General features: G+C 39.5%; 2 protein-coding genes across 2 annotated transcripts; one reads left to right on the top strand and one right to left on the bottom strand.

Moving 5' to 3' along the window:
• LOC144990348 (broad substrate specificity ATP-binding cassette transporter ABCG2-like) lies at positions 1-11,118 on the top strand. The gene is made up of 15 exons (XM_078943566.1): positions 1-325; positions 1,787-1,846; positions 2,272-2,386; positions 3,744-3,896; positions 4,167-4,324; positions 4,671-4,822; positions 4,930-5,031; positions 5,724-5,974; positions 7,319-7,401; positions 8,085-8,174; positions 8,255-8,376; positions 8,484-8,638; positions 9,159-9,248; positions 10,093-10,205; positions 10,289-11,118. The coding sequence occupies exons 1-15, from the start codon at positions 114-116 to the stop codon at positions 10,434-10,436; spliced, it is 2,004 nt and encodes a 667-aa protein (XP_078799692.1). The 5' UTR covers positions 1-113; the 3' UTR covers positions 10,437-11,118.
• Positions 11,086-20,483, bottom strand: pkd2 (polycystic kidney disease 2; the record flags this gene model as incomplete). The annotated part of the gene is given in 15 exon segments (NM_001136518.1): positions 11,086-11,442; positions 12,862-13,009; positions 13,312-13,475; positions 13,572-13,689; positions 13,791-13,912; positions 14,847-14,945; positions 15,020-15,140; positions 15,241-15,422; positions 15,507-15,674; positions 15,769-15,997; positions 16,206-16,430; positions 16,515-16,765; positions 16,848-16,981; positions 18,662-18,775; positions 19,622-20,483. Coding segments are annotated over 15 exon segments (2,706 nt in total). The 5' UTR covers positions 20,043-20,483.
• Between the last annotated feature and the right edge of the window lie 741 nt (positions 20,484-21,224).

Genomic DNA, 21,224 nt, shown 5'->3' with positions numbered 1-21,224 from the left:
AGGGGGAAAAGGAGAATATCTATTAAAAAATCCCTTGTGTGCTGTACAAAAACATGAATGCAATAAATGGGATTTTCTTTTTACTCCTCATAGGTTGATAGCTGTGTAAGGTGATGGAGAGAGCCGGCCATGTTAACATCGCAATGATGGAAGACATCAGCACCGCAAGGATGGGTCAGTCAGAAGTTGGTGCAGCCACGGACTGGAACCAGCAACCATGTGGTTCTACCGTAAGCTTCCACAACGTCCACTACAAAGTGCAGCTAAAGAGCGGCCCTATTTGCCAGAGAAAAATGAACCCCATGCAAATACTAATGGATCTCAAGTGAGTGCTAAATATTTATGTCTTAGTAGTTATTTATGTAGGTAGTTGGAAGTTTTACATTTTCATTTTAAGTCAGCATCATCTATTGAAATACACTCAGTATAAATTTAACTTTGAAACATTGCAAAAAAGGTAATAAAATCACCTAATCCCCACTTAAATGATTATTAAATTACATTTTCTTGTTAAATTTCAGAATGTGGGATTTCAGAATAAAAGCATTTAAACTTCTAGTTTGCACGGTATATCTTTCAAGTCAGAGAAAATATAAATTATTTTTGTCTAAATATGTTTTTTGGATGTAATTAAAGGTTCGTGACATTTCCCATAAAGACATGAATCCTTTCACTGACATTAGGTGCCTTTGACTGCTACACATTAATTATTTGATATTAAACAAGGTTACTTGCATATAATCTCTGAGATGCTTTACAGAGTAGTTTGCCAAAAAAGCTCATTTAGCAATCATCAGCTGATCCACTTCCAGACTCGTATACTAGAATGTTTATTTGCTTGTTTTATTTAACCAGAATTTCTTATTTTCTTTGCCTCCAAGATAGTAAACTTTGTTAAAACTCAACTGTCACTTCAAAACGTCCTTTTTTTGTGATAAATAATGCAAAAATAAAAATGTATTCTTTTTATGCTTTTGCATTTTTGGTCTTGTTATAAAATCATTTATCGTCAGAAATGATACTGACATTTTAAGCTTCACCTGTTTCCAATCCTCCCCTTATCATGTCTTGTTACCAGAGTTCACAAATAGTTAAAAATCGTTATTTGATTTTATTAGTGTTTATCTTATTTTGCCAATTCAGTAAACCGTTAACCATGTTTAACAAATTGTGAGCAGGAAATTGTGTCATTTAAAAGATAAATGAGGGATCTTCAACATCAAACAATGTCACTGCTGGATCTACTGGCCAGACTTGAATTAAGTGCCAAAAACAGAAGAATAGATGCAATTTGGTTAAAAAATAGAAGCTCAGCCCAGATCCAGTTGATACTTATTGACAGGCTGTTGTTTTAAGGTAAATACAATTCCTACAACTGAAGCGTTAAAAGAAAATGTATTTATCTATTGCTTTAACTGACCGTGGATTTCCTTTCACTTTATCTGGAATTGGTTCACATGTAACTGAAATATAGTTTCATTACATTTGACTGTATTTATATTTTTATTTAACCTGCACATTTTCTGCTTAGTGCACATAAGATGTGGCATTTTGTTCCTGTTGGAGTCATTAAATTAAATTCAGACAACTCAAAAAAAATGTTTTTTTTATATTTACACTAAAATTTTTGTTTTACATGTTGGTAGATAGTTTCAAGTGTGAGCAGTCTTGCATTTAAGCAGTTCTATTAAAACCCTGTAGTTAAGTTGGGATATTCCTAATGCATTCATTGAAAAACTTTTTTTCTAATTGCTTAACTTCGAGCATCATGAACTTGCGTTTACAGTGGGATTATGAGACCTGGCTTGAATGCTATTCTTGGACCAACTGGAAGTGGAAAATCTTCGTGAGTAACAAAAACTTTTTATCTCAATTGATTTATTATGAACCCGCGTGTCTTGTGTCTTTACAAACTGCTGTTGCACCCACAATCCCCTTATAAAAGGAGATATTCTGTCAGTTTGCTATAGTACTATGCCCTTGAAATTGGAGTTTGTTTAAAAGGTTTTAGTCTTATATTTACTCACAGTGGTAAACAAAGAGTTAACAAAGACTGCCTTTATAAGATTTTAGTGGCAAAAACTTTCAATAAGCATTTTTCTTTAATCGTGATATTATATTATATTCTTGCATTTAAATTATTCATTTTTTTAAAGGTTTTTCTTTGTACTGACAATACTTTTTTGACATTTTATATCTTAAAGATCTCCCCAACTTCTCAGAAATGCGGGGTTGCATAAAAAGTGCTTCATCGTTTGTGTTTCTCCAAAGGTTCCTGGATATTTTAGCTGCAAGAAAAGATCCCATCGGTCTTTCAGGGGAGGTTCTTATTGACGGAGCACCACAGCCTCCAAACTTTAAGTGTCTCTCTGGTTATGTAGTCCAGGTAATGTGAAAATAAATAAATTTATCTTAAAATGTGGTTTTCAACAATGTTTACAGATGCCGATTCTTTTAAAATTCTATTGTTACTGTGAATGAATGAAAACACTTGAGATCAAAGTGGATTTCTTAACTTTTTACTCTTTAAAAATGGTTCTCTTTTTTAGTTCTTGACGTACAGAGAAAATATATTTTCCAGTTTGTAGATGATCTTTCTGCAAATGCATGTAAGAGCAAATCCTGCTCAATTTAAGCTTTAATGTTTCATTTAAATGTAAAAAATACAAGCACATGCCAGCTTTTTTTTCCTAAAATAACTCCATGTTCTGATTTTATTTAAATATGAAAGTTTTGCTAAATTCGTGAAATTTATTTACTTTAAATACTTTACTAATGCAAGCATGATCATTGTTCTATTTACTAATAAATACTTTTTTGTAGAAATGACAAAATCCTCCTAACTGCAGTAGAAATTGAAACAATTTCATTGTGTGCACAGCTCCAATGTTTAAATCCAGGTCAGCTGCTTCTCTGAGTCAAAACATCACAGTTATTTATTGAATTTTATTTTTTTGCAAATTAAATTGTTCATTTTTGTATCTTGTTATTTCAAACTTAAGAAATTTCTTTGATAAACCTGTAATATTTGTGATTCTAAAAATGTATAGATAAATTTACAGATTAGACATAATTTGAATGAAGCAAAATAAAATAAAAAATAGGAAAAAAAACATCAACAAAACACTGCAAAGTACTTAAAGACCCACCCCAATCATCTTTCGATCTATTGTAAAGTTGTTCCTAGTGGTCTTTTAATTATGATTTCTGTTTTTAGCCCAAATCAAAAAACCTGTGTTGTTTTCTAGGACAAAGTTTCTTTGTTTTCATTAGAAATTCACCTTTGAGCTGTGGCCGGAACTGTTAGTGCGGAGCAAGCCTGCCCAACTGTTTTCATCACAGAAAACTTGGAGCTTTCTGTTTATGAGCTCTCCTGCTAGCTTACAGCCCCTTACACCTCCAACATTAATGGTGCAACAAAAATAGCGGTATTGGACCTATCCAGCCGCAGCGTTTTGAGCCAGATGCCAGCGTTCATGGGTGTAGTCGTACTAGTGGATGCATCAGATTGGAGCGGAGCAGGGAGCTTGTGTACCGCCCTGCAGCGTATTTTCTACGTCACAAATATACTTTTTTACAAACTGCATTTGTTCATCTGCGCCTGACTCAGATATGCAATTTTGAGCTTAATGTTCTTTATATATGTCCTCCATTTTCAGAAAACACTGTTCGGTCATGTGTGTTTTCAATGCTTTGTATTTCAATGGATTGTTTTTTTAGTAACAGAAATGTGTGATTTGTAGGAAGACATTGTGATGGGCACCCTGACTGTGAGGGAGAACCTCAGGTTTTCTGCAGCACTGCGGCTCCCTGGCTCAGTCTCACAGAGGGAGAAGGAGGTGCGAGTCAACCACCTCCTCAAAGAACTGGGCCTCACCAAAGTGGCTGACTCCAAGGTAGACGATCACAAGTCAAGTTCACATTACGCCCGTTTTCAGCTTGATGGTAGTTGTCAGATTATTATTATTATTGGTAGTAGTAGTACTAGTAGTAGTCGTAGTAGTAGTAATAGTATTATAAACGAGTCAAAATTAAGGTTTCCAATGTGTTTTTTCTAAGGACCTTTAATTTCTTCGTCCTTTTATTTCCATACTTTTCATTTACCTTGTTGTTCTTCTAGGATTCCATGTAGATTCTGTAATCTGTGAATTGTCTGTTATCCCTAGGTGGGCACACAGATGACTCGGGGGATCTCAGGAGGTGAGAGGAAAAGAACAAGCATTGGTATGGAGTTGATCATTGATCCTGCAGTCCTGTTTTTGGATGAACCGACCACAGGCCTGGATGCTAGCACAGCTAACTCTGTCCTCCTGCTGCTGAAAAGGTGAGAAAACTCATCTCCTTTGGTTACAGTTCTGTGATTGAATGTACTGCAGCTGCCAAATAAATGCATTCATGCTAAATGGATCAGTCCTGCAATCTCACTGACTGTTTTCAACTTCCTTCATATTCCTTTATATTTATATTATCTTGTTAGCATACTCGACTTATCATCCTTGCAGCATCGGACGATTCTTGAATAAACTGTAAAGTATGAAAAGAAAAAAAATACAGGGATGTCATTCTACAGGAGTTATTATATTTCTTTATTAAACAGATAATACAAAATAACGCTAAATATCATACACTATTCAGTTTTCTAAATGAACTGGGAGCTTGCATGTTTTCAGAATGGCCAGCCATGGAAGAACGATAATCATGTCCATCCATCAACCTCGCTACTCCATCTACAGACTCTTTGACTCTCTGACCCTATTGGTCAGTGGGAAAATGGTTTATCACGGTCCAGCTCCAAATGCGCTGGACTACTTTGCCAACATAGGTGATCATGTTCCGTCAAATGTCACTACCATAATATAAAACAAATGTTTAAGGTTAGACATTGAGTGAATAAACAATGTTGGTGCCGCTTCATAAAATGTGTTTCAGGCTATTCCTGTGAGCCTCACAACAACCCAGCTGACTTCTTCTTGGATGTTATCAATGGAGACTTTACTGCTACAACCTCAACCAAAGGCCACAACTCTGAAGGTAACTGCTGACCTTCAGTGCACCTTCTTTCAAACCTACAAGATGATGAAAAGTAGCTTGTCTGTTGCACCACTGAAATATCAAAAATGGTGGCTTTATTTATTTAAATCTTAGCTCAAATGTAGACGATCAGGTGAGAGTCATGACTTGTCACTTTTCTGCTTCGTGTCTTGTCTTTGCTTGAGGTTTGGGCTCATTTTCCTTCATTACCAAAAACAGGATTTTTCTTTGGAGTGGGTCTTCAAAAAACCGTCACCACAGGTCTTTTTCACGTGTTCTTGTAGCATTTTTCACATGATGGTGGACATAGATAAAGAAAATGAAGATTCAAATTGGGATTCTTAGTATCTCTTTATTCAAATTGTTGTGAATCTGGATCAGAGGACGTAGAAAATACGCTGGGCGATTTTATAGCTCCCTGCTCTGATATCTCATCACTGGGGAGGGGAAGGGGGGAAGGGTTTCTCTGTACATATCAGAGGCGAATTTCTAATGAACTCCTGCCACCCTGCAGAAACTATGTCCTAAAAAACGACACTGGTTTTTAGATTTTAGATTAATTGTAAAAGAGCACTGGGAACACTTTCACGATAGATCAAAAGATGTTTGCAGTAGGTCTTGAAAGAGCCATCATCAAGTTCTTGAGTGCTTTTTCCATCAGTAAGAAAATCTCTACTCTTTTGCTTGTGCAGAGTTGGACTTTGAGATGTGGAGCTCAGCCAGGAGGAACATCAAGGAGCACTTGGTGGCGGAGTACAGGAGCAGCAGCTACTGCAGCGACACTCGTGCTGAGTTAAAGCGCATCTCCCAGAATAAGGAGTGTAATTCACAAACCAAGTCTCGCATCATCACCTACAACAGTTCGTTTGCTCAGCAGCTGCGATGGGTTCTTCAAAGAACCTTCCAGAACCTCATGTTGAACCCCCAAACATCTGTAGCTCAGGTGAACATTAGCATTAACATTTTTTAAGACACTTTTAAAGATAAAATGTTACGCCTTCAGAAAAAAGCTTGATGTTCCACAATACTGTTCAAGTTCTCCTCACTTTGGGAGTTATTAGCAGCTAATCGGGTTAAACTAAATCAAAAATAATCCCCCCCCCCCTACGGGTGCTTTAATCGGCTTTGGTGACTGCTGTGACCCCACCGCTGTCTCTCTGGGTCCGGGTCTGAACTGATATCATACCTGACAAATGGTCCTTGGCCCAGATCTGGGATTTATCACATGATAGCATCATGACCTATCCATCCTTCTTGCTTTGCTTCCACGTGAAAGGCTGAGGGGAATGAGAGAAGAAAAAAAAAACACAGGCTCAGGCCTCACTAGCTTATCCCTTCATCCTGGGAACCGCTTGGTGCTGTCCTCATCTGTAAGTTGTTGAGCTCAAAGCTTGTGTCACTCAGTCTAGGTTCCCCTTAGTTTGTGTTGACCCAAACCTCATCACTGCTGCTCCGTGAAGATAAAAGGTCCTCTTCTACTCTTCTACTTTAAAAAGATACACCAACTGTGATGTGCTTTGTTTTTCCTGAATAGGGAGAAAACAGTTCATGTAGATATTTGTCACACATTAAACAAGTAAAATTTAAGTGTTTAGTTTAAAAGAGTTAAATATGTTTACTCACATATGGATGGCATTTTGCTATAAAATGTAGATAGAGGTCTTAGGCCTTAGTCACAACTGCCCTTAAGGGGTGGATGTGGTCCAAAAATGGGCAAACCTGTATGGAGCAGGCTGGTGGCCCGCACGAAAAATCAAAGTTGTAGACCATTTGGTGAACCCATAGAGCCAAAATGTTTGTGCACATTTTTTCCACGTGCAAGGCTGTGAGTGACAAGTCATTGTGAACACTAAGAGGTAAGTAACGGTGAAGTAGACACAGGTATGTCTTAGAGATTTCAACATTTTCAACCCCTGCGTCCGTTGCATGGCTGTTAATGCGCAACTGTTAGACAATCAGAGCATAGTGTGGGCATCCTACAGGTATCTTACGGACACTTGGGTTCTACATGCACACTCTGTGCTTTCAGCATTTACAAAAGTTCATTTCATCGTTTTCATGTTTAGAGCTCAAATTGAAGCCGTTATAAGTCAAATAAATGAGACACATGTAAAAATCTAAGTTTAAGCAACACAAAAAATACCTCTAATTACTACACAATTACATACAACATATAATGAGACCTATAAAATAAACCCAGCACAAAGGTTAAGTACTTGTTTACTTGTTAATATGTCATGTGACCCCTCCGCCAACAGTCTTTTTGAAATCTTTTTTTTTTTTGCAGCTGACCGTCAACATCTTCCTGGCTTTCATCGTTGGAGCCATTTTCTTTGGAGTCAAGGATGACCAGAGTGGCATCCAGAATAGGTGAGAGAAACGGGGACAGAGGTCAACAGAGCTGCAATTCAGAATGAATTTCAAGAGATTTGACATTTATGGAATAAATCTTGAACAAGATAAAAAGTGCTTACTAAAGAATTTTTAAAAAATCACAACAAATCTTGAAGGCTTTGATTTTGTCACGTTTGTTGACCTTCATAAAAGACATTCTTTTTCCAAATTCACCTGAGCATTGAGGTATTCGTGGTTTAGATGTCTACTCTCGTCCTGCAGCCTTTGGTTGGCTTTAAGTCAGTGGCTGCTTTTGACAAGTGGTGTGAAAAGTAGACTAATTCTTGCAGTTCTAATCCTCTTAACTTATATTATTGGGCACAACCTGGTACACACAAGTCAAGTGAGGCAAAGCAGATAATTTAGTGATCTCATTCTTTTGTTTCTGCTCATGGATCAGGGGAATAGAAGGACCTAATGACATTACTTTCAGGGTCAGTGAATGGACAGCATGGCAGACAGCAGTCAATGCAGCTTAAATGCCCCCCCCCCCCCCTTAACGCCAATTTTTTCAGGAGAAAGAGGGAATGGGAAATTTTAATAGTGACTTTGGTGAAGTTGTTGATCATGTTTTCCTTTACAGCAAGAACACGTTGAAGAGCATTGTTCTCCCCTAACAGTCTTTATCTGGGTTTGACTTTGCTTTGGTGGCTTTCCAGGATGGGTGCCCTCTTCTTCATCACTACCAACCAGTGTTTCAGCACCGTGTCTGCAGCCGAGCTCTTCATCTCTGAGAGGAAGCTGTTTGTGTATGTCCTCCGGCAGAATTCTCATCGCACTCTGCAATAGTGGAGCAGAGAGATGAATGAAAGTGTCAAATGCTTGGCAGGCACGAGTACATCAGCGGCTACTACAGGGTATCGGTCTACTTCCTGTCTAAGATCCTGTCCGACATCACCATGCGCACCGTCACCTCACTGATCTTCAGCCTCATTGTCTATTTTATTATTGGTAATGCCTGGACCTTTTTCTTTTTTTTTTTTATCCTAAAATTTTAAGACTCAACTGCTTCAACGGATCTATGAGGTCAGTCTTTCACAGTTGTGTGCCCACTTCAGGTCTGAAGTCAACAGTGGCAGCTTTTCTTATCTTCACACTGACGGTGACTTTAGTGGCCTACACAGCCACCGCTATGACCATGGCCATCTCTGCTGACCAGAGCGTGGTGGCGCTCGCCAACATCCTCATGACCATCACCTTTGTCTTCATGATGGTGAGGTTCACAGAAGAACTGCTAGCTTACAGCCCCTCACACCCCCAACCTAGCATCACCGGCACAACAAAAATGGCGAGCAACATTGGAGATATCCAGCTGTACAGTTTTGAGCCAAACACCAGCTCAGACATGGAAAACAAATATGTACTGTACATGGATATATTATTTATAGTATTTTCTCATATCACAAATACAATTTTTTTTTAAAGGAATCTTTTCATTTGCTCCTGATTCACATCAATTTGAATAAATAAACACTCGGAAATCCAATTTTAAGATTCATTTTCTTTATACATGCCCTCCACCATTTTACTCCAGATATTTTGAATATCTTTTTTAAAAAATCACATTATCCAAAATGATAACAAATCAGTTTTATGTGAAAGGAAAATCAATCTGATTTATCAAGATCTTTTTATTTTTTCCTGATTGTGGCTTGATCTCCAGGGAAATGACTGGTCAAACACAGACATCTGTCCAGTAGATGACGCGACCATGTTCTGTGTTCTGGTTCTAGATCTTTTCTGGCCTGTTGGTGAACCTCCCCAGCATCATGGATTGGCTCGCTTGGTTGAAGTACTTCAGCATTCCCCGTTACGGTCTTGCAGTAAGTGAAAACAAAAACTGCATTTCAGAACCCTTCACAGTTTTACCATAATGGATTTTCCTCCATATACTTATTCACTGCAGTTTCAGCATTTATAACAAAATAAGCCGATGCAAACAAAGCAGCCTTTGCAGCCCTGCTGCACTAGAATTCGACTCAATTACATTCTCCTGGTTGAATTGTTGAAATTCTAAACCTGTCTGTTCCTTCTTCAACCTGTTCTCTCACTCAGTTTTTGTTCTTTTTCTAGGTTCTTGCAACTCTTACAGACCTTTTTTCAAGCTTTTTTTAAATATTGCAAAACTATTCTGAAGTCTCGTGTTTTATAATTCTGCTAACTTCATTGCACAACATGAACCTGAAGAAATAGCAGATGTTATGTGATAAAATACATTCAGTGTCTTTCTGATGTTTGCTTATTCTTTTTAAAACAAAACCAAAGTGACTGAACCTTTTTCTCAATCAAAAAAACATTAATTTACATAATAGGTGCAGAATTACACTCACTGCAAGGTAGAAATCTAAACCAACTTCCTTCCGCCAGGAGGGGGCAACCTTGCTCTGTTAAGACTTCATAAAAGATGATCAATTCCTTCATCACAAATTTAAAAAATGTCAAAAATCTTTTTCAAAATTGGTTAATTCTTATGTGTGCATCTTCTAGTTGTCCTCACTTTAGTTTTGGTGATGCTTTGTCTTTAAAAAAGAAAACTCAAAATCTCTTTTTCATTGTAAACTTGCTGTCTTCAAACCCACCTGATATTTTTTTTTATTATTCCATAGAAATCAAGTGTCTGCTCCTCCTTATTCTCTTCAGTTGTTGACCTTTTTTTTCTACTTCCAGGCCTTGAAGATCAACGAGTTTGTTGGGTTGAAGTTTTGTGAGGAGCATATCATCCAGCTCGCCAACTCGTCAGCAGGAATAATCAACTGCACCGTGACGACGGCCGGTCAGACGTGAGTAGAGCGGTATTCCTGCAGCCTCCCTCTGTTTTGTCCTTTTAGCTTTCTTTAAAGGCTTGGCCGTGCTTTGATTGCAGATGTACCGGAGAGCAGTATCTGGACTACCTGGGGATAGAATACAGCTCCTGGGGTCTGTGGGAGAATCACGTGGCTTTGACTGTCATGATGGTCATCTTCCTCATCGTCGCATATTTGAAGCTCAGATTCATCCAGAAGTTCTCCTAATATTTGGATTTGAGTTTTGGTTCCCTTCACGTTTCAAAGCATGTTTAGATTCAAAGTTAAAAAAAACATTTAAGGTTCAAGAATACACAGAAATTCTGTTAAAACATGGTTCTAATGTTTAGATCATTTATTTCGATTTTGTTTTAATCTGTTTCAATGATTTGAATGTCTTTTTTTAAATTACTGTTTCTTCCAGATTAAGGGAAAGTGTTTTACAAATAAATCACACGATGTCTATACCAATAAAAATTTATTTGGTGGACCAGATTACAAAAAAAGATACTTAAAAAAGCCTAAAATTAAAATACATGAAAAAATAAAAGCATGGATTACCCATGTACACTAGATGCACTCCAAATCGAAGTTTGTTTCACGTTACAATATGTATCATAAATCAGAATCAACCTGAATTGATGCATAGAAATGGATTAAATATGACAGAATGTGCCATGCTTGAACCTACTGCATATTAAAATGATGATACACAATAATCAGTTGGTAAGATGCGTTTGTGTTTGTGTAGAGCGTGAACACGTGGATCAAAGGTTGTACACTGGATTTAAAGCAACACTAAATGGCACAAATATGGTGTTATTTTCTGTTTTATGAATCCTTTATGTTTCATCTATGTACAAACGTTGTTTTTAATCATTAAAGAAAACCATAAAGTTGTAAAATGGAAGAACTTTGTCAGATTTAGCTACATGTTAAACATTAATGTCTGTTGAAAGAAAGTCTTCACATGTGAAACATCTGCCCTGCAACTGTTTTTGGTAGATCATTTCTCCTGATGTCTTCACACGTGGGTTCCTCCGTTAGCGCTCGTGTCGAGGCCGTCTGTGGACAGGGAGGAGGGGGGTCGGGGCCGAGGGCCGATGGGGGTGGCGGGCTGAGGGTGACTGACCTGCGAGGCCACGTCGTCCGTCTCCCAGCGCTCCAGCTCCTCCTTCACCAGCCTCTCCATCTGCTCTCTGTGGGTGTCTGCGTCCCGGCCCAAACGCTCGTCCTGTCAAACGCAGGAAGTTCACGGAGTTTACAAACGAGCAATCAGGAAACGGTAACAGGGTTGTGTATTAAAGATGCAGCAGCTCCATTTAGCAAAGAATTACTAGCATAAACATGTCTTTATTTTCCCATTTTTTGTTTTAGATGTGATCTCAAGTGTGCCCAGATGTTAGCTTTTGAATAGAATATCTGCAATGACCTTTAGTCATCAGAAGGATCCACATATCTTCCTGTTTCTATGCTGAGTCTTAATGTAAGAAGTCATATTTTTTTAAATGTCTTTAATAGAATATATTTAGGTGTATTCAGACTGGAAAACTCCTTTGGTCTGGATCGAGTTCTGAACCTTGCCTTTGGTCTGAATTCAGACTAACGTCAACCGAACTATTCTGATTCAAACTAAAGCTTAAAGAAAAGCATGTGACTGGAGATCTATTCAGTCATTGGCCAGGGATTACGAACGTAAAACCAACCAGAGAAAGAACAGGGGAAGTCCTGCGCTCTGCAGTCCTTCTTGGGATAGTTCACTAAGTCAAACTTTCTATTCTCCTGACCAGTTTTGAACGTCTCTATCAACGTCAGGTACAACCCCTTTTACTAGCTGCTTTGGTCCGGTGGAGTCATGCTGTAAGGCGGTTACTGAGGAGACGCCAGCTATCAAGTACGCTGATAAGTGTTTATGACATATAGATTATCAGGAAAACAGAAAATGTGAATCACGTTAAAAATTGTTTCAATGATTCTGCATTCATCTAACTAAATTTCAACGAGTTGCTGTGTCTCATCGACATTGTTGCTTCCTCCCTACTCTGTTTAATCCCATAATGCCCGGGTACGGTGGCCATTTTGGTCCAGTCGCTCTGAGCACGGAGCCTATTCAGACTGAGGAAACTCAGAAGGAACAGTCCAGTCTGAATACACACTAAATCACTTCTAAACGAGGTCACTCAGACAAGGAAGACAAAGACGTAGAATCTAGTCGTCTGCAAGTGGATGCATCCGAATGGAGCAGAGCAGGGGGGTTGTGCCCGCCCAGTGTATTTACTGCAAAATGTATAACGTCTTTTTTAAACAATACGTCTTCATCTGCTCTTGATTGACAATAATTTGAAAAGAGGAATACTCAGAAATGCAGTTTAAAGCTTCATTTTCTGGATATATTTTTTTCATCAGAAAAATGCTACAAACGCATGTTAAAAACACCATTTTCATCAGAGTGGGTCTTTAAATAACTACTGCATGTAAGGTGCTGTTAGTGTAATTTATGTTTGCTTTAGATTAGACTAGAAAACATGATCCAAACAGAAATGTCCACATGGTAAACAGAAATGATTATTTTCCATCCTAATCTATCTCTTTTTTGTTGTGTTTTTAAGAAAACCCAACGACTGATTGGATCATTTGCAAGGATCTGTGTCACCTCCATGACGCCATCCAGCAGCCGGACCAGCACGTCTCGTCTTTTCAGCTTGGCTCTCTCCATGCCCTCCAGCTTCACAATCACAGCGTCGATCTTGGACACGATGCTGCCGATCGAATGCTCCATTCTGTCCACGCGCCTCACAAGCCTTTGGTAGACAAAAGAAAAACGTTGCTTTTCTATTACGTCATTTAAAAACAACCAGAATAGGCTGAATTAGGACTGCTACCAGATATTTAAGCAAATAAACCTTTTATTTGAGCATTCGAATGTGCCCTAAAACATGAGTCAGTTTAGTTTTAGAGGTAAAATGACCTTAAATGATTTACATAATAAATCTCTTGTTTTTAATCACTCATTCTGTCTAATCATGCTTTATTTTCTTTATATTTTAGAAGTGATCCTGACTTGCTTCCATAAGCTAAGTCATTAGGTCCAAAGTTGGCATACACTTGAAACTCCTCATAGGAGACGCCTCCCGAACTGCTGCCACGGCGACGAGAGCTGTGACCAGAGTCCTCATCATCGTCTTCCTCTGAGTCATCTTGTGTACGAGGGAAGCTCCTCCCACTGCTGGGTCTGGTCAGTGAGTTGCGTTCCAGATCCAAGTCCTCCTAGCATATGAGTGGAAACACGCTGAGCTGTGGGTCTGCCGCCATGGCGGATTGGTACAGAGACAGATGTAAGAAGCTGCTGACTTCATCACTCACTCTCTCTTTCTCCAGGTCATCTCTCATTTGTTGGTGGTCGTGCTCCGTCAACTCCAGATCCCCGTCCTGGTCGTACTTTGCAAAGATGGCCTGAATCTCTGCTTCCGTGTGGCCCTTTCTGACTCGACAAAGGAGAAAAAAGGTTAAAAAGTTCTCCTTAGAAAGAAAAAAAACAACAGAATCAGTATCAAATGTCTGCATGCATGTAGCTTCAGTCACTCTTTGAGATCCTGAAGGAGTTCATCGTAGTTCAGCTTTCCCCCGGCTTGACGCAAACTGTCAGATATGTCGTCCACTGTCGTCTTCTTCAGTCTCAACTTGACCAAAGCTTTGGTACAGCCCTGAGGGACAGGAATTAGAAAAAATGACATTACATTCTTACTATTCCAACTTTTGTGTGTCTATCCAACAGAACATTTAGTGCAAAGTTTCATAAATAAAAACCTTTTAAAAAGTTTCATAAATAAAAACCTTTTAAAAACACCTTTTAAGTACACAGTTAAATTAAAAATAATGATAAATTCTTAATTTACTTTATAAAGCAAAATTCAAATTTTAATGTATGAAAAAAACAAAACACAAACTCTATACAGCAGGGGAAAAAAAGCAAAGTTGCATTGATATAGTTCCAAGCTAGGGTGGCCCTAAAGTCCAAATCACATCAACAAATCACTGCACATATTGGAGATCACAATTAAAAATTCAAAAAACCAAAGTCATTTCCAGAAATCAAAAGGAAATATTAAAGTATGAAAATAAATAAGGAGCCAGAAAAGGTCATTATCCAGCCATCGATATCACATGGTAAGTACCTTTCCTGTTTTTTTAAATTCTTTTTTTTAATATTTCATTTTGATAACTAGAAATTACTTTAGTCGATCAACATTTTTTGGCTTTTAATTGTATTATAACGTTCATTACTCGGGCATTTCTGAGTATTCCTCTAAAAACCTGCTCTGAGCTCCATCCCCTCCCAATCCACAAAAATGAGCGGCTTCTCGCATTGTGATGTCACAAAGTGAGGAACCGCCTCTTCCAGGAAGAGTCTGAACTGCCAGCACCCCCCCCCCCCCCCAGGCTAACACAAACATGCTTTCTCTGTGGAGCTAGGTGTGATCAGCACAATGCTTTCCTTTTATATCCACAATATGCACGTCCGTCTTTGCAACAGAGTAGCATGCTGTTGGCCGTTTATCGCAAATGAAGAGCTTGGCTATGTAACGTGATGAAATTGGTGGATATTTTAAGATGAAAATGCTGCTCTCCTTCCAGTACCTTCTTGATGAAGTCGGTCATTTCCATCTCAGACCTGTGCTGGGCCATGTCCGCCTTCACCTCAGAGTACGTATCATTAATGATGGCCAGGAACATGTTCTACACAAACAGAGAGACAGTCTGACACGTGTCCAAGTTGTTCTTTCAGCACGACACACAAATGCCTTTCTCACCATGAGAATAAAGAAAATGAAGAGGACGAAGGTTATAAAGTAAATCGGTCCGAGAACTGGGTTCGCTTCTTTGATCTCGAAAAAGTCAAAGTCTCCCAAAATGATACGAAACTGGGTAAACCTGAGAACACAACAACCGCAAACATGACAAAGACTGATGGACACACAAAAATATAAACAAGAATGTTGCTGCATTTGTGTGAAAAGCTGCCCGCACTTACACGCTGCCTTGGAAAGTGCTGAAATCATTGACCTGAGTTCCAAACACCAGGTAGGCAAGCTGAGCATAAGCCAGGAAAATGATGAAGAACATGATGGCAAAACCCACGAGGTCCTTGGCACAGCGGGACATGGTGGTGGACAGCTGACTCATGGTCTTGTTGAAGTTGATGAACTTAAAAAGCTGTGGGAGTGGAGATCTATCAACCACGTATTTACCTGAAATTGAACTTGGGGAGGCTGAAACCGTATGCATCAGGATTCCTACCTTTACCCAGCAGAAAAAGACTATCACTGCAGCCATGTTGTTGAACTGGACCTGCAGGTTAGCCAGAGAATCAAAGCTGGTGTGAGAGGTGTAGTTCTCCAAGCCTTTCAGGAGGTCTCCACCCATGGCTGCTCTGGTTATGCTCATGATAATGGCAACAACACTTAACTGTAAGAAAGAAAAGGGCAAAAATGAACTAAAATCACAGGTTTAGTGTTCCTATACCTTTAAAAAAAATCACAAAGTCCAACTTGATACACACCGTCACAATGAGAACATCCAGACAATTCCACAGGTTCTTGAAATAATGCAGTCGGTGAATGTGGATTTCCAGCACTTCCTCCACCACGTAGTAGAGGACGAACAGACAGAACGCCACCTCACACACGCCAACAAAGTAGTCCCAGCTGGACACGTACTTTATCAGGCGCACTGTTTGGAACTGCCAAGAGGTCAACACTCCACCAGTAGCTGGGAACTCCACCAATAACCTGACAAAGACATAGAGAAGACTTATTTTTTTACGAACGGCAACTTCATTTGCTTATGTTTTTTTTTTGTGGCAACGATTATAAAACAAAGTCTACACTAAAACTGAGAAGACTAAACATCAAAGAAGACAGTTTTAAGTGTCTCCAGCGGATTTGAATGACTTCTGAGCGCCATAGTTGTATTGTGACAGAAACAGAAGAGTCTCACCTGGCTATACAGACAAGGTTGACGTTTCCGTTGTAGACTGAAAAGTCAAGAAAGATGGCTCTGGTGCCTCTATCCAGCCACAGGTGGTCTTTGAGAAACTGCAGTTGGAGGCCGGACTCTTCTCTGGTGCGGGACAGGTCTTGGTAGTAGCCTCCACCTCCATATTTGGACACCTGACCCCAATGAGTGCTGGCGTTCATCTTGCTTTCTGTAGTGTGCACCCAACTGCCAGAGATCAAGGAAAAGCTTTTTTTCTAATTCTTCTACTTCTTTCAAATCTCCTTTCTACTCAAAACTGAATTGCCTTACGCTGTTCCGTTTTGAGGGCCAAAGGGAGAGTTGTCCTCATTGCTGGGGGTGTATACACCGTAGCAACCTTGAACTTCATCCCTGAGATCTTCGTGGATGGAGCAGGTCTCGTTGTGGACTCTGACCTGGCGGAGTCGCGGCACCCCGAGGAGGATGTTCTCATAGTAGATGAAACTCTGGTTCCCTGGCAGGCTCTGGTTGTTGTACCACACCTCCCAATACATGCCCCCGAGGAAGGGCCCCTGAGTATACTAAAAAAAAAAAAAAAAAAGTACAGAGCTGGAGATCGACGGACGATGGATTTGAGAACATAAACAGGAGACAGATTTGCACCTTCCAGAAATCCTCCATGGTGGAGAGGCTCCTGAAAGTCTTGGGGTTTTCTGAAGACAGTGGCGCGTCGAGGAAAAGCTGAGACATGGCTTTGGTGTAATAATACATGTTGGTACTTATCATCCCATAGGTCACTGCAAAACACATTTAGGATAAGACAACTATTATTCATTGCAAGTGACAAAAAACTATAGAGTTAATCCCACAGATTAAACAGCTTCGACAGAAGAAATCCAAACTCAACATCTGACTTTGGTTCCGCCTTTTTAGCCGTGTTTTCTTTGGCCTTCTGAGTGGAAGGAGACTTCAATATAACACAGCTCAGCCCGGCATATTAGGATTTAAGAGTGACTCCCAGAAAATGGAGTCCAGCTCCAAACCTTAACCACACCATGGTTTGGTTTGAAGAAAAAACAAAAAGACTAACTCTGGATAATAGCAAGAAAGGTTTCCAGCAACAGGAGCAGTCAAATTCTGGAGAAACCTCTTCAAAGGTAACTTTAGCTCAGTGTAGGATAGGAGCAAACACAGAAATGCAATAATTTCCTATTTAACTAGTGGTTAATTTAAATTAAGCTTTTGTCCAAAATCCAGCTGTTTTAACCACAACTTTAATGGGATATCAGCATACTATAGATAAATACAATACACCCTCTTATTTAGAAGTGGTTGGGTATGCAACAAACTGAATTAATGCAACATCATACCATGCAAGGCACATAAAACAACCAAAAAGGGTGTCACTTTAAGAAAAAAAAAGCACAAGTTACACAAAGTGTCACCATTTATTTAGGATTTTAAAAAAAGTTTGGAGGATGAAGTAAAACTGAAGTGACTGGCAAATGGTGACATTATTTAAAACCACCTTAAAAAGCCACAGAGAGTGTGAAATACAACATTTTAGGGAATAGCTAAAGGCCAAAAAGGTTTTTAGCGGCTGGTTTAAAATTGAAAACAAGGAAAAGATTGTAGATTTTATTTTTTAATGTCATTTTTTTTAAATAAAGTTTCACTAACAAAGTATTCAGGATTTCAAGACAGTGAACACCAAAATGATATCACCATGAGCCAGCTTTTAGTGTCAAAGGACAGAAAAATCTTAGAATACTCAGAAGAATGTCATTGAATTTGCTAGTGATTTGATGAATGTAGATATAAAAAAATGAAAATAGCAGTTAAATGTTTGGATCAATACAAGAGTTTTTGCTGCATTGTTTTAAAAAAAAATTAAGTTACAAAATTTCATCCTGGATGTGATTAATGCAAAAAACACATTGTTTAACTCTGTTACTTAGATTTAGGTTTATTTGTCAACTCATAGACTGACAAACACAAGATATGCGTACAGTTTTTTGCTATCTTTATGGCTTTGTCGGAATTCCTTCACTACTCACTACAAAGTGCACTATATAGTGTGTTCGCCATTTTCTAGTGCTGTCCGAATCTACAATTCCAAAATCTAGTGCCCTAGAAATTTCCCAGAAATCTCTGCCAAAAACCAGTGTGCATCGATGCCCACTAAATTGGCGAAAATAGACCACAATCCATTGGGTTTGAAAAATGCATTGTTTTTAATAAACCAACAATGCATTTATCATCATAACACCGTGGATTCATAAATAGTCATCACAAAATACTCATCTCAATTAGATTTTCCTTTCGTGAAATTGATGACATCATATTCGCAGTTAAAAACAAAAAAGTAGTGAGCATGCTTTTAAAATCCAGGGCACTACATAGTCCCACACTGTATAGTTTTTTTAGTAGTTAGGGATTAGGATGGGAATTCGGACACAGCCTAAGTCTTTACTTACAGATACAAATGGTGATGAGAAACGCGATATATGTGAGCAGCTCTCTCAGTACGTTCCAGAGGTACCTTTCACGGTTGCTGTCACCGTCCTCCATCAACTCTGTCCCCCACAGAACTAAAAGAGGAGAAAAGACTGGTTGTCGTCTGTACAGTTTCAGTTCAAGAGTCACAGAACTGCAATTCATCCAGCATAGTTATTATATATAGTTATATAGTTATTCATTTATCTTTAAAATTTAAAGATCTATGGGGCGGTCGTGGTGCAGTGGTAGGGCAGTCGACCCCTGATCGGATCGAAAGATTGCAGGTTCGATGATTTGACCAAGTGTTGAAGTGTCCACAGGCAAGACACTGAACCCCACCTCGTCTCTGATGGAAGGTAGGCGCCAGTGTTCAGCAGCAGAGGTGCCATCAGTGTGAATGTGTGTGTGAATGGGACTGGGACTGTGACCACAGGGCCAAAGTGGCAAAATGTTAAATGCAATGGGCAGAGGAACAATCTGATGGATGGATGGATGGATGGATGGATGGATGGATGGATGGATGGATGGATGGATGGATGGATGGATGGACGGACGGACGGACGGACAGTCTGATGGAAGGATGGACAGATGGATGGATGAACGGACAGCTGAATGGACGGACAATCAGATGAATGGATGGACAGGTTTTGCTCACAGAGGAATTGGTTTTTGTCGTTTTATTAAAAATTTAAATAAAGCTATATTCAAATCTGCTCAATTATACAGTAGGATCAAGTGTGTTACTGCTTAAAGTGATAATAAATGTATCGCCTGTTGCTATCCTATGGATAACTATTGTTATGCTGACATTAAGTGAGTAAAGTGACTAATGCACGTGGAAATATACCTTTAAAATAACCCTAAACGACATTCTAACTATCATGGTGGCAGCAAAGAAGCGTTTGTGTGTATAAAATTACATTTAAAATGTGCCTTACTTCTGATATTTTGAAATATCCGCTTCATACAGCCGGGATGCTCGTGTCTGTCTTGCTGCTGGCCATTCAGGGTCTGGGTGGGATACAGTCCTCCTCGGGGGATTTGAGTGCTACTGCCCGCGCGGGTGTAGCCGCCATGGCCGCTGCTGCAGCTGCTGCCGCCGGAGGCCGTGAACGCAGACCTCCTGCCGGGACTTGCTTGAGGCCAGTCTGCTTGCATGATTTCCTCCTCTGGTTCAAAGACCGGGTTATCCCGGCTCCACGCCTGTCTGGACGGCGGGGACGGCGAGCCTGCGACTCCCCCGAGGCCCGGATCTTGATGCTGGATGTTCTCCATCTCTATCCCCTCGCTGGAGTCGAGCGTGCGGGGCGGCTTGTCAGTGCCAGCCTGGCTCTGTGGTCGGACTCGGGTCGCACTCATGGTTCAGTTAGGGTTTTGACAAAGCGCAAAACATCAGGAAAAATAACCGATAACCTCCCTAAAAAGTAAAAACTGCTAAGAAAAGTTTAGAACATCTTTTTTAAAAAGTTCGTCTTAAGTTTAAAGGCCGACAAACTATTAAAGTACTAAAAGGTTGTCAAATATACAACTACAGTACAAATAATGACGAATAAAGATAAGTTAAAGCCTTCTGGAGCTCGTGCGGTAAAGATGTAATCGAGCTAATTAAATTTTTGCAGTAACTTTCGCCGTCGCCAAAGAAGCGTTAAGTTTTAACAAATACCGCCGTCTATATAAAAAATGACTCAGAAACGGTCAAGAAACGTGCTATCTGTGCTTTCTTTGAAGGTTCTCCCATAAACTGGACCACGGTACTTAACTCCTTCGTTAAAGCGAAAAAATCGGAGACAGTTGTCTTGTTATGGACCAGCCATCTTGTTCCTGCACCGTCACACCCCCCCCCCCCTTTCCCAAAAAACCCTCTTTTCTCATTTCTGCAGGACTCGGGTTACAGGAGACGCTGTAGCCTTAAAGGTCGTAAAAATACTCAGTGGAAAAAAATCCTATAATGAATTGTCTGTTTTTATGTTTGAACCCCCCCCCCCCCCCCCCCACACACACACACACACACACACCTTTTTTTTTTGCTTAAGCTGAGAGTAGTTTGAGTTTGTTCTTTTTTAGCTAAAAAAAATCTTATACTACAAGGTTATTGTGAATCATCTATGATTGATGTTACAAATATTAACTTCGAGAATTTTTAAAGCTATTTGATGTAAGAAAATCTGTTATATCTGGTTTAAACATGTTACATTACGCATTAATGTTAAAGTTACATAATCACATGTGTGTGTGAGTGGGTGGGTGTGTGTTTGGGCATGTGGTTGCTATAACAGCGAGACATTGGTTAAAAGAAGCCCACATGTGGCTACTAAAAATCTACCCTTCTGTCCATACTAATATTTATTTGCTTTACCAAGAATATTTTTTATGTAATGTGGACGTATACAAACTAATGTATCTTTGAAGAGCATATCCTCCTCATTTGCACCAATCATCCCCATGTCCTTTTGGAGCCAGTTTAGCTCGTGCTGGTTTGCAGCGCCTTCCGTCCATGAAACCAGGGTTCAAATCCGGGCTGCTCCCTGTTCCCTTCTCTAC

This window comes from Oryzias latipes, assembly GCF_053564925.1.
Source record: "Oryzias latipes strain Hd-rR chromosome 1 unlocalized genomic scaffold, Olatipes_Hd-rR_3.1 chr1_Y".
In the NCBI taxonomy this organism is placed as follows: Eukaryota; Metazoa; Chordata; class Actinopteri; order Beloniformes; family Adrianichthyidae; genus Oryzias; species Oryzias latipes.
The sequence above is the reverse complement of the archived record's forward strand: the minus strand, read 5'-3'. Positions and strand labels throughout refer to the sequence as shown.

Excerpts from the sequence above, each read along its gene's own strand:
- LOC144990348 (XM_078943566.1), top strand. The coding sequence starts at position 114 with ATGGAGAGAGCCGGCCATGTTAACATCGCAATGATGGAAGACATCAGC. Across the intron at positions 7,402-8,084 it reads CAGAGTGGCATCCAGAATAG|GATGGGTGCCCTCTTCTTCA; the intron begins GTGAGAGAAACG and ends GTGGCTTTCCAG. Across the intron at positions 8,175-8,254 it reads TCTGAGAGGAAGCTGTTTGT|GCACGAGTACATCAGCGGCT; the intron begins GTATGTCCTCCG and ends AATGCTTGGCAG.